Source organism: Odocoileus virginianus, chromosome 12 (assembly GCF_023699985.2).
Source record: "Odocoileus virginianus isolate 20LAN1187 ecotype Illinois chromosome 12, Ovbor_1.2, whole genome shotgun sequence".
In the NCBI taxonomy this organism is placed as follows: domain Eukaryota; kingdom Metazoa; phylum Chordata; class Mammalia; order Artiodactyla; family Cervidae; genus Odocoileus; species Odocoileus virginianus.
The window spans coordinates 27,609,259-27,627,264 of NC_069685.1; the positions used below are offsets into that span (position 1 = coordinate 27,609,259).

At 38.2% G+C, this 18,006-nt stretch overlaps 1 protein-coding gene across 1 annotated transcript; it reads left to right on the top strand.

Moving 5' to 3' along the window:
* Window positions 1-990: 990 nt before the first annotated feature.
* Window positions 991-17,782, top strand: PGRMC2 (progesterone receptor membrane component 2). The gene is made up of 3 exons (XM_020901103.2): window positions 991-1,438; window positions 14,955-15,110; window positions 16,504-17,782. Exons 1-3 carry the CDS (start codon window positions 1,021-1,023, stop codon window positions 16,599-16,601), a joined length of 672 nt encoding a protein of 223 aa, XP_020756762.2. The 5' UTR covers window positions 991-1,020; the 3' UTR covers window positions 16,602-17,782.
* The last annotated feature ends 224 nt before the right edge of the window (window positions 17,783-18,006 follow it).

Sequence of the window (18,006 nt, forward strand, 5' to 3'; positions counted from 1 at the left end):
AGGACTCGAAAGACTATACGACCTACATAAATGGAAAGAAACTGTAGATTAAGTTAAACAAGCGAACTGAAGGCCCACCTCACCCTATCCACTTCCCTACTGCCCCAGTGAGTGCGACTGAAGGAATACCGACACCTTTCGTCTAAAATGCGAAAGAAAATTCTACAGGAGCAGCCTTGGCCAAAACCACTGGGGAGTGGCTACTCGGTGTCCTCGAAGACAGCAGGTAGATTCCTTTCGCCAAACAATCCCAGTGTGAGTTCCGTGCACTCTCTCGGCGCCAGGCGACTCCAGCTCGTCGCCAAAACTTCTGGGCCGTAGCTCTGCCTGCGCGCCCACGCTCCGGGCGTCTGGACAGGCGTGACGGCGCCCATGGGAGAAAAGACACCCCTTTTCGGGGCGCGAAGCGGTTAAAACTATGTCGCAGCTTCTCACTAACCACTAGCCCGCACCCTCGGAAAGGTGTCCGAGAGAGGCCGCCTCAGCAGCCGCCTCAGCGCACGTGAGGCTCTGAAGCGCAGCGTGGGCGAAGAGGCGGGAGCTGGCGGACGCAAACCCAGACCAGGGAAGGGGCGGGGTCCGTGAGCGCATGCGCACAGCCGGAGGACTGGGCAGGCCGTGCCTCCCAGAGGGTTTGCAGAGGAAAGGAGAGCTCGTGGCGCCCCGGAACCCGCGCACGCGCCGTAGCCTCGCCCCGCCCGTGCGCGCGCGCGCGCCCGGCGCAGCATCTTCTCTTCAGACCCGCCCCTCTCTTGTACTTCAACTAGAGAAGGAGAGAGGCGAGAGCAGGGAAGTGTGGGGCGAGGTGGGCGGGGCGTCGCACGCGAACGCGGCCAGCAAAAGGAAGGCTGAGGGAGAGATCCAAGACAACGTTACCGCGTAAACACCCAATCGGGAGCCGGCCTGACCCCGCCCCCTACCCTCACGTTATTGGCTAGGAAGCCCCATATGGGCGGGGCCGGCCGTGGGGTTGGGGAGGGCAGGGGGCGGGGAGGAGGAGGAAGGCGCTGGCGGGCAGTGATGGCGGCGGGTGATGGGGACGTGAATTTAGGCACCCTGGGGAGTGGCAGCGAGAGCAGCAGCGACGGTAGCAGCGAGAGCCCGGGCGGCGCGGGAGCGGCAGCAGAAGGGGGCGGCTGGTCGGCAACGGCGTTGGCGCTTTTGACGGGGGGCGGGGAGATGCTGCTGAACGTGGCGCTGGTGGCGCTGGTGCTGCTGGGGGCCTACCGGCTGTGGGTGCGCTGGGGGCGGCGGGGTCTGGGCGCCGGGGCCGGAGCGGGCGAAGAGAGCCCCGCTGCCTCTTTGCCTCGTATGAAGAAGCGGGACTTCAGCTTGGAGCAGCTGCGCCAGTACGACGGGTCTCGCAACCCGCGCATCCTGCTTGCGGTCAATGGGAAAGTCTTCGACGTGACCAAAGGCAGCAAGTTCTACGGCCCGGGTGAGGAGGAGTTGGAAGGGGAGGGGGAGGACCCCCTGCAGCTCAAGCACGACCCCCTTCTGATGGGGAGGCCCCTGGGCACCGGGTTAGTTTGCCAGCCTTCTCGACATCTGGATCCCCGAGTCGTATCTGCCGCACCTGAGACGGCCCGCCTCCCACACGCCCCAGCCGCGGGCCCCACCGGTGTTTACCCCTCGAGTTCTGATCCCAGTGTCGCCCCAGCAATGAGCTCTGAATTTTCATCTTTTTCCTATCCCATTTCTCTTCTCAGCCTTTTCTTGGGCTGAATTTTTCAAAATCTTTTAGTTGTCGCCAGTCACGCTGGCCCTCAGCCTTTACTGAGCTTTTTGATTTCTGGAATCGTTATGGGCAGGAAAGAAGGAAGATTTCTGAAGTAGGGACCTAAAATTTTAGGCCCTGTAATTCACAACTTTCTTTACTTTTGTGTGTGTGTGTGTGTGCGCGCGCGCGCGCCCCACAGAGCGCTTATCTACTACTCCCCGTAAGGCCACGTTTAAGTACACGTAGTTCCAAGTCCCAACCTTCTAGAATCTATCAAATCCTGTCCCATATGCAGCACCTTGACTTTTTTTTTAAACCGGTTTTGATACAGAGATGTTTTCCAAGATTAACAGTCTATGTGGGATGAGGCTGATCAGAATGCAGATCCTAATAAATACTGGCAAGGTTATTTGCCCTGAGTTTTGGAGGTGGAACTCATATACCCAGCAGGCGTGCTTGTACAGTTTCTTCTTTTTTTTTTTTTTTTGTAGCAGGAAGGCAAGTATTAAAATACACGTTGATTATCACTTACTTTGTTTTCGCTGAGAAGAAAGAACTTTATAAACAGCTGTAAATTCATATCACCATGCACCAGTTCTGCAAGTTAAATGTTTCTAAAGCTTTGCTTTCAGAGAACTGTGTATGTAAGGTGGTTGGTTTAGAAACCCTTCTTTAACAATGTAGTTATAGCAAACATTTCAGTTCAGACTCATGAAACCTGTTGGCATACCATAAAATTGAGCAACATTGTACATTCTGGTTGTGTAGTTATTCTGAGCTTTTAAGGGGTTACTACAATAAAAGTAAATAAAATTAGAGACCTATAATGACCTGTTAACTTGAAAGAGGACATCCAAGTCTTAAAATCAAGGGGTTGGCAAATCTAAAAACAAGTTGGTTTCCTCTTTAATCTGTTAGTTCATGCTGTTTATTGACACCTGCAACTGTACACTTATGATTTCTGTGCTTAGTGGCTGGAAGATATTTTAGAAGTGTTTTGGTTTGTTGTTTGTTAATTGGATTAAAGAAGAGAAATGGGAGATTCTACACCCGGTAACAACAAGCGTGTTGAACTATTTCTTAGTTGTTTGTATTTTGTGTATATATTTACATTCAATCCAGCCAAGTCACAGATAGCTTATAAAGTACTTGCTGCTTGTATAAAAATGAAAACCAGATGTTTACCCACTCACATCAGCTGAAACAGTTAATACATTTTTGTTTACTTAAGCGAATGTGGGTAGGGCCAAAGGACAATATTTAAAGGAACAGACCAAATTAGTTAATTTTTTTTTTTAGTCAAGAATTTACACAGTATTATGTATTCAGTGATTAGAAATTGTGTACAGGTCTAGGTTTTTAATACAGAACTTACCCAAACTAAAAACTCGGCTTTTGTAGCCCCTATCTAAAGGAACAGGGAAGCAACCAAGCATTTAGTGCAGAGAAGCATATCAGTCCTCACACATTAATGCCTTGCCACTATCTGAAAATAGCTAAGAGAGACAGCCATGGACAAAATTTGGCAGTACCCAGTGGCAAATGTTCTGCAACAGAAATTTTTAAATTAAGATGAGAGTCATCGTTATAATATAGATAGTCTTTGTGTGGCTCGAGCCAGTGAGGGGGTTCCCCTCAGATGACAACAGAAGACTCAGTTTTAGGTTAGCTGATTTCCAGGTTCTTCCTGATGAACAGGCAGAGAATGAATAATTATACTCCATTATTTCCTTCTAAGTAGTTTTGAACAACCTAAACAGATACTTGGAATACTTTTTTATTGAAGGGAACCTTAATGTTAGCCAGATCAGCTTATGGATTTGGAATTTATTTCACATTAAGAGGAGATCTAACATTTCCCAGAAGTCTTGAAGCAAAATTTCGGGCTATAAAACAGATTCAGTTTTTATTTTAATTTTTTTTATCCTCAAATCAATTAAGGAATTTTGTAGCAGAGTAGTTCAGAAGTAAAAATCCTTATATGAGACTTTGTAGCTTGAAAGAATGAGTTTAGGGAGTCTAGCCAATATCCACTCCCAGTTCTCAATAATGGTTTTAGAGTTAAAAGATTGTTTGTGAGGCTTTTCTGTGTTGAAATTATTTTTATTTTTAGTCATAATTTTTAAAGTTTGAGTTCTTAAAATATTAAATGTTGGCAGTTTAATTTAGTGGAGTAAACAGACATTGGGAAACAATTGGCATTAACTACATTTGTCAATATTAAGTTTAGTAACAGTTCAGGCACTTGGCCAGTTTGTGAGGAAAGTGATCATGTAAGAAACAAAAAATATGGGAGGAGAAAGGAAGCAGATTTGTTAAGCAGCTACTACATCATATCTATTATTTTGTCATCTCCAGAATGCTTCAGTGAGGTTAGCGAACATTCCTATCTTTAAGAGAGAGAGCTCGAGGTTTAGGAATTTGGAGTAAATTGGTTGGGTCATACAGACATGATATTCAGATCTGGATATATTTGACCACAAAGCCTGTCGACTGTATTTCAGATAAACTACATTCTGAGATAAACTTACATAGAGAATCTGTTATTTTTATACCCTCTCCTGGTTCCCATAAGGATTTAAAGCCTCAGAGAAACATACTTTCATGGCTTTATGTTGTGATGTTCAGTATGGTAGCCACAAGCTACATGAATTGAGTTTCTCAGTCACTTTAGCCATATTTCAAGTGCCCAAACAGTGCACTTTATAGAGCATTTCCGTCTTCCCATCGAGTTCTATTCAATAGCATTGATTCCAGAGGTTAGGGTAGAAGGAGGAGGAAACTCCCATTTGGGGCTTATTATCTCATTTAATTTCCAGACAGCTCTAGGAGATAAGTGATGTTCCCATTTTACAAATGTGGAAACTGAAACTCGGAGATTTTGCCCAAAATCACGTAGCTAGTAAATGGCCAAGCTAGAAATCAAACACACTCTAACTGGCTTCACAGGCTATGCTTGCTACTGTATCACAACATAATATAATTTCATGTTTCCAGCATCATAATAGATGAGGAAGACTCATCTATCATTTTAAATATTAATATTATTAAATATTAATAATTTGGTGTAATATTTCTGCAGTGGGATTCTAGCAAAACTTTTTGCTTTTATTCTTTATAACGGCAGGAAATTATACAGTTATACAACTGACCTTTATAATAGTTTATTCACATTTCTGGTATTAAGATACATAGCTTCCCCTTTATTCCATGTAGAGTTTTCTTTGACATATAACAAAGCTGTAATTTCTCCAATATACCATTTAAATTCCACTGGAAAGAAAAAAGTTTCTAAGAAGTACCCCCATGACATGCCTGATATTTAGGAGATGGGGAAAAGGAGTTCATACACCTTTTATGTGTTCTTCCTCCTTTTTTAACTTGATATTCACATTAATTTTATTTGTACTTTGCAAAATTGCAGCTGAAGCAAGAGTTGCAGCATATGGACAAACATATTCTTTCATGAATGTCCTATTGACACTATCCAACTTTCATCCTAGACTTGTTTTTAAGCCAACTGGGTCTGTGTTAGGTCTAATGCCCATGCACATTCATTACCTAGCAATCAGGTAAAAGGACCAGCTAAGTTTTCTGATGAATTTTGATACTCTGCTCAAATTTATACTAATTTCTTTCTTTTTTTTTTTTTTGGCTGTGCCATGTGGTTTATCGGATCTTAGTTCCCCAACCAGGGATCAGACCCACCCCTGTATTGGAAGTTCAAAGTCCTAACCACCGGCTTGGCAGGGAATTCCCTTTACTAGTAAATTTCTACAGTACCTAGCTGGTTGGCTCCTCTGAGTTCAACATCATTCCATTGTTTTTAATCAAAGAGGGAATTGTGTTAAATACTAACACAAAGTATAAAAGGATAGCTTAAACCATGTATGAGACCAGAAGGTGTTATTCAGGTTGAAGGAAAGGAGTAGATTAACATCTGGAGGTAGCCCTTTTTACGTTCTTTTCATAGTTCTTTCAACCATGTGGCATAGGTCACTCATCCCCCACATACTTGTGAGATACATCACTAAACAACTGCTGTACAAGAGCCAGCATTTTGTTTCAAGATCAACTCTGAGAAGGAATAACCTGGATTTCATCACACCGTTGCCTAGATAAATGTTTTGAGTAATTCTCTGAGTCTTCAAAACTTGTGCTTCCCAGCCCTCATGGAGTTTATGTTCTGTTACGAAAGACAGATAATAAACTATCATTCAATACGTGATTATAATAAAGGACTTTATTTATTAGGATTAGATGGTAAAGAGAAGTACTTATTTATGTTGGTTTGTCAAGAAAGTAGGGATTGATACTTATGCAAAAACCTGAAGGAACCAGCCTTACAAAGGTTGGGTGTATCATTGCCTTAAAGCTATCTAAGCACCGGACCTAGGACTGATAACGGCAGAGGAAGAAACATCCTTATCACCCTTACTGATTTTCAGATTTGACTTCAGGCTTCATTTGATAAGTATTACCTCAGCAGTTCTTTTTCCATCCTTTTAGGCAATATGTTTTATTTTTTCTTTATAAACAACATAGCTGGATTTTTAAAAATTAAATTTAATGCCAGTACTGTCTTTTAACAACTTAATCAGTTTATATTTTTTGTCCCCACTAGCATATTTAGATTTATTTCTACTTTCCTATTTAGTAATTTCTCTGACCACTTTTCTTTGCCTTCTTTCCCACCATTTTTTCTTAGATGGATTTTTTTATTCCACTTTTTCTCCCCTACTGATTTGTTGTTTCATTTTAGTATAGTTGATTTACAGTTGTATTAATTTCTACTGTACAGCACGGTGTTCCACTTACACACATACATACATTCTTTTTCATATTCTTTTCCTTTGTGGTTTCTCACAGGGTATCAAATATAGTTCCTAGTGCTATATAGCAGTACCTTTTATCCATTCTCTATATACTAATTTGTATCTGCTCCTCCCAAACTCCCGACCTTTGCCACCCCCACTCCACCCATCCCTTAGAAGCCAGAAGTCGGTTCTCTATGTTTGGGAGTCTTGTTTCTGTTTCATATCTACCTGCTAATTTGGATGCATTCTATTTGTATTCTTTTGGTGACAAGAGTCTTTTCCTTAAATTTTTTCCATAGGCATTGTCACTCTGAACAATATATGAATGTTAACCAAACATTTTTGTACGAATTAGAAAGAACTGTCACTTTAAAACACTTTACTGCCATTTGACAGAGTATTTCTTAATATTAGATATACAAAACAATCATGTAGACAGATGTGAATGTATCCCCTGGAGTTGTATGGTACACAGCCATATGTTGTGGCCTTGGTTAGAAAGCTTTAACTCTAATCCCTCCCCACTCCGTTTTCTATGTTATTTCTGTTAGACTTACAGTTTTACTGTAGTTTTTTAAACACTACCCTCAAACTGAATAATAAACTTTTTTTAAATAGGCAATTTTCACTTACATTTACCAATAGAGTTACCATTTTCTTTCACTGTCATTTCTTGCATCTCATACTTTTGTTCAGAGTTCAGTTTTCATTTTAGTGAGGTATGTCCTTTAGTTTTGTCATTGATAGAAAAAAAATCACTTTCTATCTGCCCTCATTCAGGAATTATAGTACAGATCCAGTTCCAGTTCAGTCTATAAGTCATGTGCGACTCTTTGTGACCCCATGAACTGCCACACACCAGGCCTCCCTGTCCATCACCAACTCCCAGAGTCTACCCAAACCCATGTCCATTGAGTTGGTGATGCCATCCAACCATCACATCCTCTGTCGTTCCCTTCTCCTCCTGCCTTTCCCAGCATCAGGGTCTTTTCCAGTGAGTCAGCTCTTCGCATCAGGTGGCCAAAGTATTGGAGTTTCAGCTTCAGCATCAGTCCTTCCAATGAACACCCAGGACTGATCTCCTTTAGGATGGACTGGTTGGATCCCCTTGCAGTCCAAGGGACTCTCAAGAGTCTTCTCCAACACCACAGTTCAAAAGCATCAATTCTTCATCGCTCAGCTTTCTTTATAGTCCAACTCAACATCCATACATGACCACTGTAAAAACCATAGCCTTGACTAGACGGACCTTTGTTGACAAAGTAATGTCTATGCTTTTTAATATGCTGTCTAAGTTGGTCATAACTTTCCTTCCAAGGAGCAAACATCTATTAATTTCATGGCTTCAGTGGCCATCTGCAGTGATTTTAGAGCCCGAAAAAATAGTCTGTCACTGTTTCCATTGTTTCCCCATCTATTTCCCTTGAAGTGATGGGACTGGGTGCCATGAATGTAGTTTTTAACAATGCAAACCTTTAACAATATTTTAATGAGAGCCTTTCGTATCAGTTTAGGAAGAACTCTTTCAGTTTTTGGAATGTGTGTGTAATTCTGTTATGAACATATCATTTAATAGTCCATTTTTAATGAATATTTGTTTCCAGTCTCTTGTTATTACATACATGCATGCATGCTCAGTTGCTTTAGTCATGTCCAGCTCTTTGTGATCCTATGGACTGTAGCCCACCAGGCCCCTCTGTCCATGGGATTCTCCAGGCAAGAATACTAGAGTGGGTTGCCATTTCCTCCTCCAGGGGAACTTTCCTACCCAGGGATTGAACCCATGTCTGCCAGCGCCTTCTGCATTGCAGGCAGATTCTTTACCTACTGAGCTACCTGGGAAGCATGGTATCATGTACGTATCATTTCAAAATGTTACTAAAATCATAATTATCTATTAAATTCCTAGAAGTAAAACTACTGAGTCTTAGGTTATGGACATTTTTAATTTGGATACTTCTTTCTAAATTGCCCTCCAGAGATGTTGGACCAATTTACACTCATGAAAATGCCTATTTCTCACTCTCTCGCCAAAAATGTGATATAAAATTTTTTGATCTTTGTCAATCTGAGAAGTTAAAATAGTATTTCAGTATTATTTTAATTTACATTTCTCTTTTTCTCAGTGAATTTTGGTTAGTTACATTTGGAATTTATTTAAGATGTGAAGTAAGCATCAACTTTTGTTTTCATTTTCTTACAGGGGGCTATTCAGTTAAGAGATTATCTAATTTGACCTCCACAATTTTAGGCATGTAAAATTTGCCTCAAATATAGGGTGTGGCCTCGAACCCAAGTATCTTGGCTTGGAAGAAGTATTCTTCCAGTTTTACCATGCTGCCTTCCCTGTAAAAGTCCTGGGAGTTCCTAGAACCAAGTATAAAAAAGATGTATTAGTTGGATTTCATTTAATCACTTTTATATATGGTTTGATTTGTCCTCGGTCCATTATAACCGTATTTGGAATAAGTTACTCAGTGTGCATACGTGCTCAGTTGTGTCCGACTCTTTGCGACCCCACGGGATGTAGCCTTCCAGCTCTTCTCTGTCTATGGGATTTTCCAGGCAAGAATACTGGAGTGGTTTGCCATTCCCTTCTCCAAGGATCTTCCTGATCCTGGGATCAAAACTGCATCTCCTACATGGGCAGGTGGACGCTTTACCACTGAGCCACCTGGGAAGCCCTATGCCAAGTATTACTAGATTTTTTTTTTTTTAACTTGCTTTAATAATCACAGAAGACTATTGTCAAAACACGCCAGAAAACTAGGCTGTTTAACTTTTAGTGAATTAAAATTTGTCTCTGAGCGCTATGGTTTTTATACCATGAAAATAACTAAAATATTCATTCTGGAATTTTCTTCATAAATATTAACGTATTAATAGATACATAATGACCCTAGTAGAAAATTATCTCTTACATATTTTAGATGTTTACTTTTTCCTGGAATTTTTTGCTTATTAAATTAGTGTTTTATAACCATATGTTGTTCCCTTATCAAAAATATGTCACTCCATTATATTTGATTGTATGATAGTAAGCAGTTTCAGGATGCAATAACTGGTAGATTTATTGATTTTTGAACTTTAAAAAAACCTGTATCATAAGTGTGTTAACTCTTAAAACTTAATGAAATCTGGATTCTAACTAGTATGTCATTTTGGTATATTTAACAGTATCATAGAAGTAAGATTTATCTATAAAATGATGTCCTAGAATATTTGTTTTATAAATACATTTTAAAGAATCTGTCTTGGCTAAATAATTAGGTTCATTTTTTGTAGCAAGAATATTCTTAAAATAGTAAACCTAGTTTTGTATCAGCATTATATTTTAGTTTTTTAGAAGGCAAGAGTATAATTCTCCTATTGTTACTGAAATGTTAATGTTTAAATGAACCTTAATAGTTAAAACAATATGATTAGTTTATATGAGCTAGCCTTTTAATTTTTTTTATAGATTATACCATACCAAAAGACCTAAGAGCTTTTAAAATGTGCTTTCCTTGGGTAGCTCTCTGTTGTTATAGTATTATGGATAGCCAAGAGTAGTCACCAAAATATTAGAGTCATAACATATATGTCAGTTATATAAGGGGGTAGTGGAAAGGGGGGGGTATTACTGAACTCTCAGATATGATTCTGATTGTGTTAGGGATGCAGAGGAATATACTTTAACTGGACCTCAAATCCTCCTTTCTCAGCAGGTCATCCTTTTCCAACTCTAGTTCTTAGTCTTAATATTACATTCTTTATGCTATTACAGGAAAAAGAAAACTATTTTCAAAAAGACCTTTTCAGAAGTTAAATGCCTCATGTGGGAAATTTGAAATATGTGGAGAGGTCATTCTTTTCAATAGTTAACAGAACATCATTTTGTCTAGGATTAGGCTTGCATTATTAACTGTTGCCTCTAGTTCACTCTTAAGTTATCCAAAGCAAAAAACAGCATTCCCTCTTAGGGAAGTTGGCAGGAAATTTTACTAAAGAATACACTGGTATTTTATCCATATACTTAAAGATGGAGGTTCTTATGACTTCTGTTTTTATAGTGATCATCTTTTCATCTCCTTTTTACCATTTGGATGTTTTTAAGGTTGGTGAAGTATCCTCAAGTAGATTGAATTTTGTAGACCAGGAAGGTAAATATTATATAACATAATGCTAAGAAAAGCTATTGATTTCTACAGCTTTTTTTGGTTAATATTCTTCCATTTTAAGAGGTATTTTAAAATAGCCATTCCCCTGAAATTTTGTGATGAGTGAAATGCTCCAGTTTTCAGGGTTGTCATTTCATCTTTGGGTTTGTGGGTCCTCTGTGTTTTCTCAAGATGTACTGTGTTTGGTGTAGTTAGAAAAGTGGTTGGTTCTGTTAGTAATTTTAGGCAAGTCATTGAATACCTCTGCATCTTTTCATCTGCCAAGAAGGGAGGGCAAAACTATCCCTTCTACTTTGTGGTACTATGAGAAGGAAGTGAGATTCCTAGGAAATTCTTCAAAAAGTTGAAATTCTTATTTTCTCTTTGTAGTTTTTTTATAGCCTTAATCAGTTTTGTTTTTTCTTTTGTGTTTGACTCATCACTGTTTTAAGTTTGTAAGCATTGGTCCAGTCAGCATTAAGATTTTTTTTGGTCATTATTGTTTATTAAGAAAATATTAGTGTTTTATATGTGTATATATATTTTCCATCTCTTGGAAACAGCCATTGCCACGTGGAGTTTATACCACAGAAAAACTAAACTGCTTTAAGGTGGACCCCTTTTCTTTCCCTCAGGACTGTTCTTGCTTAATTTTAGTGTTGGGTTTTTTGGGTTTTTTTAACTTGCTTAGTTTTAAAAGTTAATGTTGGGAATTCCCTGGCAGTCCAGTGGTTAGGACTCAGTGCTCTCACTGCTGGCGCTGGGGTTCAGTCCCTGGTTGGGGTCTTGCAAGCCACATGGCTTGGTCAAAAAAAGCAAATGTTAATGTTTCTCATTTTAAAAAAGAGAAAGAAGAAATAATGTCATTTGCAGCAACATGATTGGGCCTGGGGATTATCATAAATGAAGTAAGTCAGACAAATATATGATATCACTTATGTGTGAAATCTTTAAAAATGATACAAATGACTTACTTATGAAACAAATACAGACATAGAAAACAAATTTATGATTACCCAAGGGGATGAGGGGAGAATAAATTAGGAGTTTGGGCTTAATGTATATACACTATTGTATAAAAGTTTCCCTGGTAGCTCACTGCCTGCAATACGGGAGACCTGGGTTCAGTCCCTGGGTCCTGAAGATCCCCTGGAGAGGGAAATGGCAACCCACTCCAGTATCCTGGCCTGGAGAACCCTGTGGACAGAGGAGCCTGGCGAGCTACAGTCCACGGGGTCGCAGAGAGTCGGGCAGGCTGAGCGACTAAGCGCAGCAGGGTATAGAGAGCTGGAGAACAAGGATCGGAGCGGCGCACGGGGCGGGACTCGGCCTCTCGTGCTGGCCGTCATGGAAGCGAGTCTAAAACACATACAGTTTTTAAAAACCACCGTTTTTTAGAATTACTTTGCTGTACACTTGAAACTAACACAGCATTGTAAGTTAACTATAAATTTTAAAAAAGAAAAAAGTTAATGTTTCTCCAAAACAATTAACTCCAATTAAAGAACTTCAGATTTTACTTTGTAAGTAGAAATTTACTACTATTTACTGTAACTAGTACTAAATTTCTTTATCTTAAACATTTAAATAAATACCATTTTGAATGTCAGTTTAGATGATGGGCATTGTTTGCAAGTTACAAATATTGACCAGCTGTAAGTAGCGTCCCATTTTCTTCTATAGAAGACAAATTTAGAAATAGTTGTGATAGTCACCTAATATTAAGGAGCAATGTGGAAAGTACTTAAGAATGGGAAAGCAGAATAAAAAAGTACTGGAAGTATTACCTTTATTTTTGTGTTAATATATTATTGCCTAATAATGGTCCTTAAATTTATTGCTAAGGCTCTTTTTTTGTTCCATGCAATAAACTTTTAGAGAATGAATTTTCCTAACTCATTTCTAAAACTCATTAGTTTCCCTAAGTAACCCAGTGAGCTTTATGGTGCAGTGCTTAATGTAGTTCAAACTAAGGTTCATAAATGTTTAGAAATTTTTGAATTTTCTTCTTAAAGGTATAGATGCTTTTCTGACACATAACCTTCAATTTCCTAAATGCTTTAAAATATGAATATGGCTATAATCATTATTTTACTCACTTAAAAATCAGGGAATTTCCTTTCTTTGTACTGTGTACTTCTCATTAGGAAATACTTTACTCTGTTAAATGGACAGTAAGCTTTTTCACTGCCCACTCATAATAGTTGCTGGCTCATAACAGTTAAGCCAGCAAATTTGATTTTTAAACTGTTTTCTCTAGATTTCTTTTGTCATGTATTGATAACTTTTCAGACTCAGGAAAGAAATTTTTATATATAAAATCATGTATTTTGTAAATCTTATTTATTAGCGCATAGTTCTTAAAATGTTTTAAACAGGAAAATTTACATGGTCTGTTCTACAAACTAAGATGAAGAAAAAAACTTAACTCTTAAGAGATTTATATTATAAAATTAAAAGATTTATATTATAAAAATTGTTTTTTAAATAGCCAGACTTGGGAATCCTCTGGCAGTCCAGTGGCTAGGATTCTTAACTGCTGAGGGCCCAGGTTCAATCCCTGTTCAGGGAACCTAAAATCCCACAAGCCGTGTGGCATGGCCAAATATAAATAAATAAGTAGGCAGGCTTAACCAATTAAATGAAGTAAAACTTTCCTCTCCATTCCCCAGAAACATTGCTACTGTTAAGTACTTGGTTTGTATTCTTCCTGGTGCTTTTTCCATGCATATCCAAATACGGGTTAAATGTGCATATATGTATATCCTTTTTTAGTTCAAAGGAGGTCATACTATGGGCTTCTGTGATGGCCCAGTGGTTAAGACTGTGCTGCAGGGGGCATGGGTTGGATCTCTGGTCCAGGAACTTAAGTTCCCACATGCCATACAGTGAAGCCAAAAAAGAATAAAAAATAAAAATAACTAAATGAATCATACTGTGTAATCTAATTGCTTTTTTCAGTTACTATATCATGGACTTCTTTGTGCATCTGTACATACAGAGTTACCTCATTCTTTTTGATAGCTTTGTATTGTTTCATTAAAGTAATGTACTATAATTTATGTAAGCAAATTCTTGATATAGAAAATCCTGCGGTTTGGATTTTTGTCTGTTAGTATGTGTTTATTTTGTTCCTACTTTATGTCAGGCACTGTGATAAGCATTGAAGATCCAGAGATGTGCAGGAGAGTTGCTGCTCTCAAGGACTCACTTTGGGAATGACTTGCTTCTGGTAGCCATTCCTCCCTAGACAAGGTGGTTCTTGATTCTATGCACTAATTATTTTGTGTCCTTATAGCCATATATATATCCAGCCAATGTTCTGTTGATTATTTTTAGATGCCACAACTAATTAACAGTAATCAATAAGGCATCATTTCCCCTCAAGAAAACTGGCTATTACAGTATACTAACACATATATATGGAATTTAGAAAGATGGTAATGATAACCCTATATGCAAAACAGAAAAAGAGACACAGATGTATAGGACAGACTTTTGAACTCTGTGGGAGAAGGCGAGGGTGGGATGTTTCAAGAGAACAGCATCGAAACATGTATATTATCTAGGGTGAAACAGATCACCAGCCCAGGTTGGATGCATGAGACAAGTGCTCGGGCCTGGTGCACTGGGAAGACCCAGAGGGATCGGGTGGAGAGGGAGGTGGGAGGGGGGATCAGGATGGGGAACACATGTATATCCATGGCTGATTCATGTCAATGTATGACAAAACCCACTACAATATTGTGAAGTAATTAGCCTCCAACTAATAAAAAAAAATAATTAAAAAAAAAAGTAAAACCTGAAATTCAAAGGAAAATAAGACACCTATTCCTCAGTGTACAATTACGTAGTCTTTTGCTTTTTTTGGAAGCAGGAATTGTGTTGTAATGTTTACTTCATAACATTTCCCAAAAGAAATGCTTTATGTCACTTAAACCATACTTCCATCATTTCAAGAAAAAGAAAACTGGCTTCCAAACCTAACTCTTCTAAGTATCCTCTTCTTTCTAATCTTTAATCACAGCCTTCATCTTTAAGTTTTTTTTAGTATCTAAAGTAATTGAAATCTAAGTTTTCAGTGAAAAACTTTACTTTGGTCAAAAGGTGGATTTCTAAGAAATTTATTATTATTATCCTGTTTAGTGTCTGTGCATGTTTTGAAATTTAAGACTGAGTACCAGATAACAGTCATGAGGTTTCTTTTATTTGACATTTTCCTTTGAGACATTCTAAAATATTTTTAGATAATCTAAATAATTTCTTTTTTTTCCCCAGCGGGTCCATATGGAATATTTGCTGGTAGGGATGCCTCCAGAGGACTGGCAACATTTTGCCTAGATAAAGATGCACTTAAGGATGAATATGATGATCTCTCAGATTTGAATGCTGTACAAATGGAGAGTGTTCGAGAATGGGAAATGCAGTTTAAAGGTACCTTCATTTTATTGGGTTCTTTAAAAATACTAAATTTATGGCCAAAGAAAGTACATGCCATTTTATTACTCTTTAAGAGCCTAAGGATGTTGTCTGTTTTCATTGCCATCATTATTTGATGATAAGCATAGCTAACTGTCAAAATGATTGTTACATGTGCTTATTGTTGATAAAATCCATATTTAAAAATTCACTTGTTACAAACTGTAAAATTTACAAAACTTGTGACACCTTTAGTCTTATAAGTCTTGTTCATTAAGATAGTTTTTTAAACATAGGCTTATATTTAAAACTGAATTGATTACTGATACTGTAATTTTAGTTTATTTTTAAATGATTTAATTGATCTTACCTTCAAACCATAAAGGAATAATGTTATTCTCCTTCATTATATGCTTGTGACATCAGTTTTTGCTGCCTCAGTGAACACTCTGGGCTGCTACTATGTGACTTATGGATCCCTTGAAATATCTCTTCTGGCTTCTTGGCACTTGTACTGGTTCTCCTGGACCAAACAGTCCTCCTATTTCATCCTCTTGATTTGTCAGTTAATTCACTTAAACTCAGTTCAGAATCCTGACCAAGAAATGACTAAATATTACCATGAACATAACAGTGGACATAACAGTGTTCTAAATTAAACACATGATAACATAAAAACAAGTGATGTCACATCTAAGGAGAGTTTAATAGGAGAAAGAAAAATAATGTACTGAGAGTCACGTATCAGGACCTCAGAGAACACAAGATAGCAAGTAACAAGTGACTTTTCGTCTGTTCGTTTGGTTTGTTTTCTTAGGGACTACATGTGTTACATTTTCTCCCCAAGAATATTTCCTGGTTGGATTTACTTTCCATGTGATTTTCCACCTCATATTTTTCTCCCTACTTCTTCAACCCCAGGAAAGTCACCATTAACTTTTTTAAGATCTTCTCACTGTTTGAAATGCTCTGTGTTGCCACCTTATTTATTTAATTAAAATTACTTTGGGTTATTAAATTTAAAGATCTGCTCTGAGACTCAGTGCACATTAGAAGTAAACCAGTTTCAAAGTACGTATCATCAGACCTATTCCAAGAGCCCGGCATGGGTCCTGGACTCACATATATTTTTAAAATATCTCCAAGTGATTCTGAGGCAGTGTCCTTGATTAAGAACTGGTTGTATGGAATACTCTCTTCCAAAGCACAAGTCCGAAGCTTTATAAGTTCCCTGATCCTGTTCTCTTTTGTTCAAGCCTTACATGAGTATAAAAAGACTAGATAAGGTAAACGATAGGGAAAACTTACCTTATTCTCTGACTAAAAGAAGCATACGCCTTCCCTGCTGTATAATGGAATCGTGAAATAAATTTGATTGCTACTGATTTTCTTTTGATGTATCTTTCAGAAAAATATGATTATGTAGGCAGACTCCTAAAACCAGGGGAAGAACCATCAGAATATACAGATGAAGAAGATACCAAGGATCACAATAAACAGGATTGAACTTTGTAAACAACCAAAGTCAGGGGCCTTCAGAACTGCAATTCTTACTCCCTTTCACAGAATGTCCAGCATCTTTGGGTTTGGTTCACCTGCTGCAAAAAACATTCAACAGATTGTACAAGCTACATGAGTCTCACTATGAAGATTCGAATACTAGACATTATGTATGCTGCCAGACTCATTTGTTGCAGTTATTTGTAATGTCTGGTGGGGCTTCATCCTGAAAAGAAGGAGACAGGGATATTTTTAAAGAGCAAGAGAGTCACAAGATTACTTTCTCCTTTTTTTCTTTCCTTTTTTTTTTTTAATCAAAGACAACCTGATATGTATTTGCTATTTGAGTGTACAAGAGATTTTTTTGAAATCTCTTTAAAAAAAAAAAAAAACAACAGCAAGGAATTGCTGTTTCATGTGCTGTGTTTTGTTTTAGCAGTGAGGTAGAGAGGAGACCTGGGCAGGAGAGGTGAGGGTGCACACCAATTTCAAGTAGTTAAGGCTACTGACACATTAAAATGGTAAATGTGAGTCCCAAGCTTTTCTTTTTGGGTTTTGTCAGGGAAAAGAAGAAAACCTTTATTTCTAAGAAATCTTTGGAAATTAGAAGAATGGATTTCAGGTGGATTTAAGTCAAAGCTAATTCCCCAACAGCAAGATGATTGAAACTAGTTTTTATCCCTTTCCTTCCCCTAGATCAATCAATATTAATTGTGCCTTATTTCACTTACATAGACTTGAATTATTTTTAGGGAAAGCCCCTATGTGAATTCTGAAGTCACTACAAGCAGCATTGAGACTGAAGTTAGAATATTCTGTTGACTGCAAAACCTTGATGTCATTCTGTGTATATAGAATGTAAAAGGAATATTCAGTGTTACTGCCATATATATGTTAATATACACAAACTTAATTAGCATTATAATGGCCAAATGCATTCCCCCATGCTTCTCTCTTTTCCAAAAAAAAAAAAAAAAATTGAAAAACAAATCAACAACTCTGTCCCCTAACAGCTGCCTAATTTCAGGAGTCTTGACTCACATCTCACTGGTGTGGGTGCATGGGGCTGTAGTGTGGATGTCGCGTGGGTGTGTCTGAGTGTGTGTGAGAGCGCCTTGGAAGGGACTCTGCGGATACTGTAAATACCCGTACCGTTTTAATAAAGCATGTACAATAAACCAAAATAAGCTTGAGTTGGACTTTATATACAAATTGTAAACCAGTGCATTATAATATGGTAGTCAAGATTGTGTATTTGATTCAAGATAAGGAAAAATCTTGGAATGAAAGGCAGGCACTGGTTAACCAAGTTGTACACATTGTACCACATTCACTGTAACTTTAGGAAGAAATTCCACTTTGTGGAACATTCTCAAGAGATCTGAGATTATTCAGGTAAGAATTGGTATAT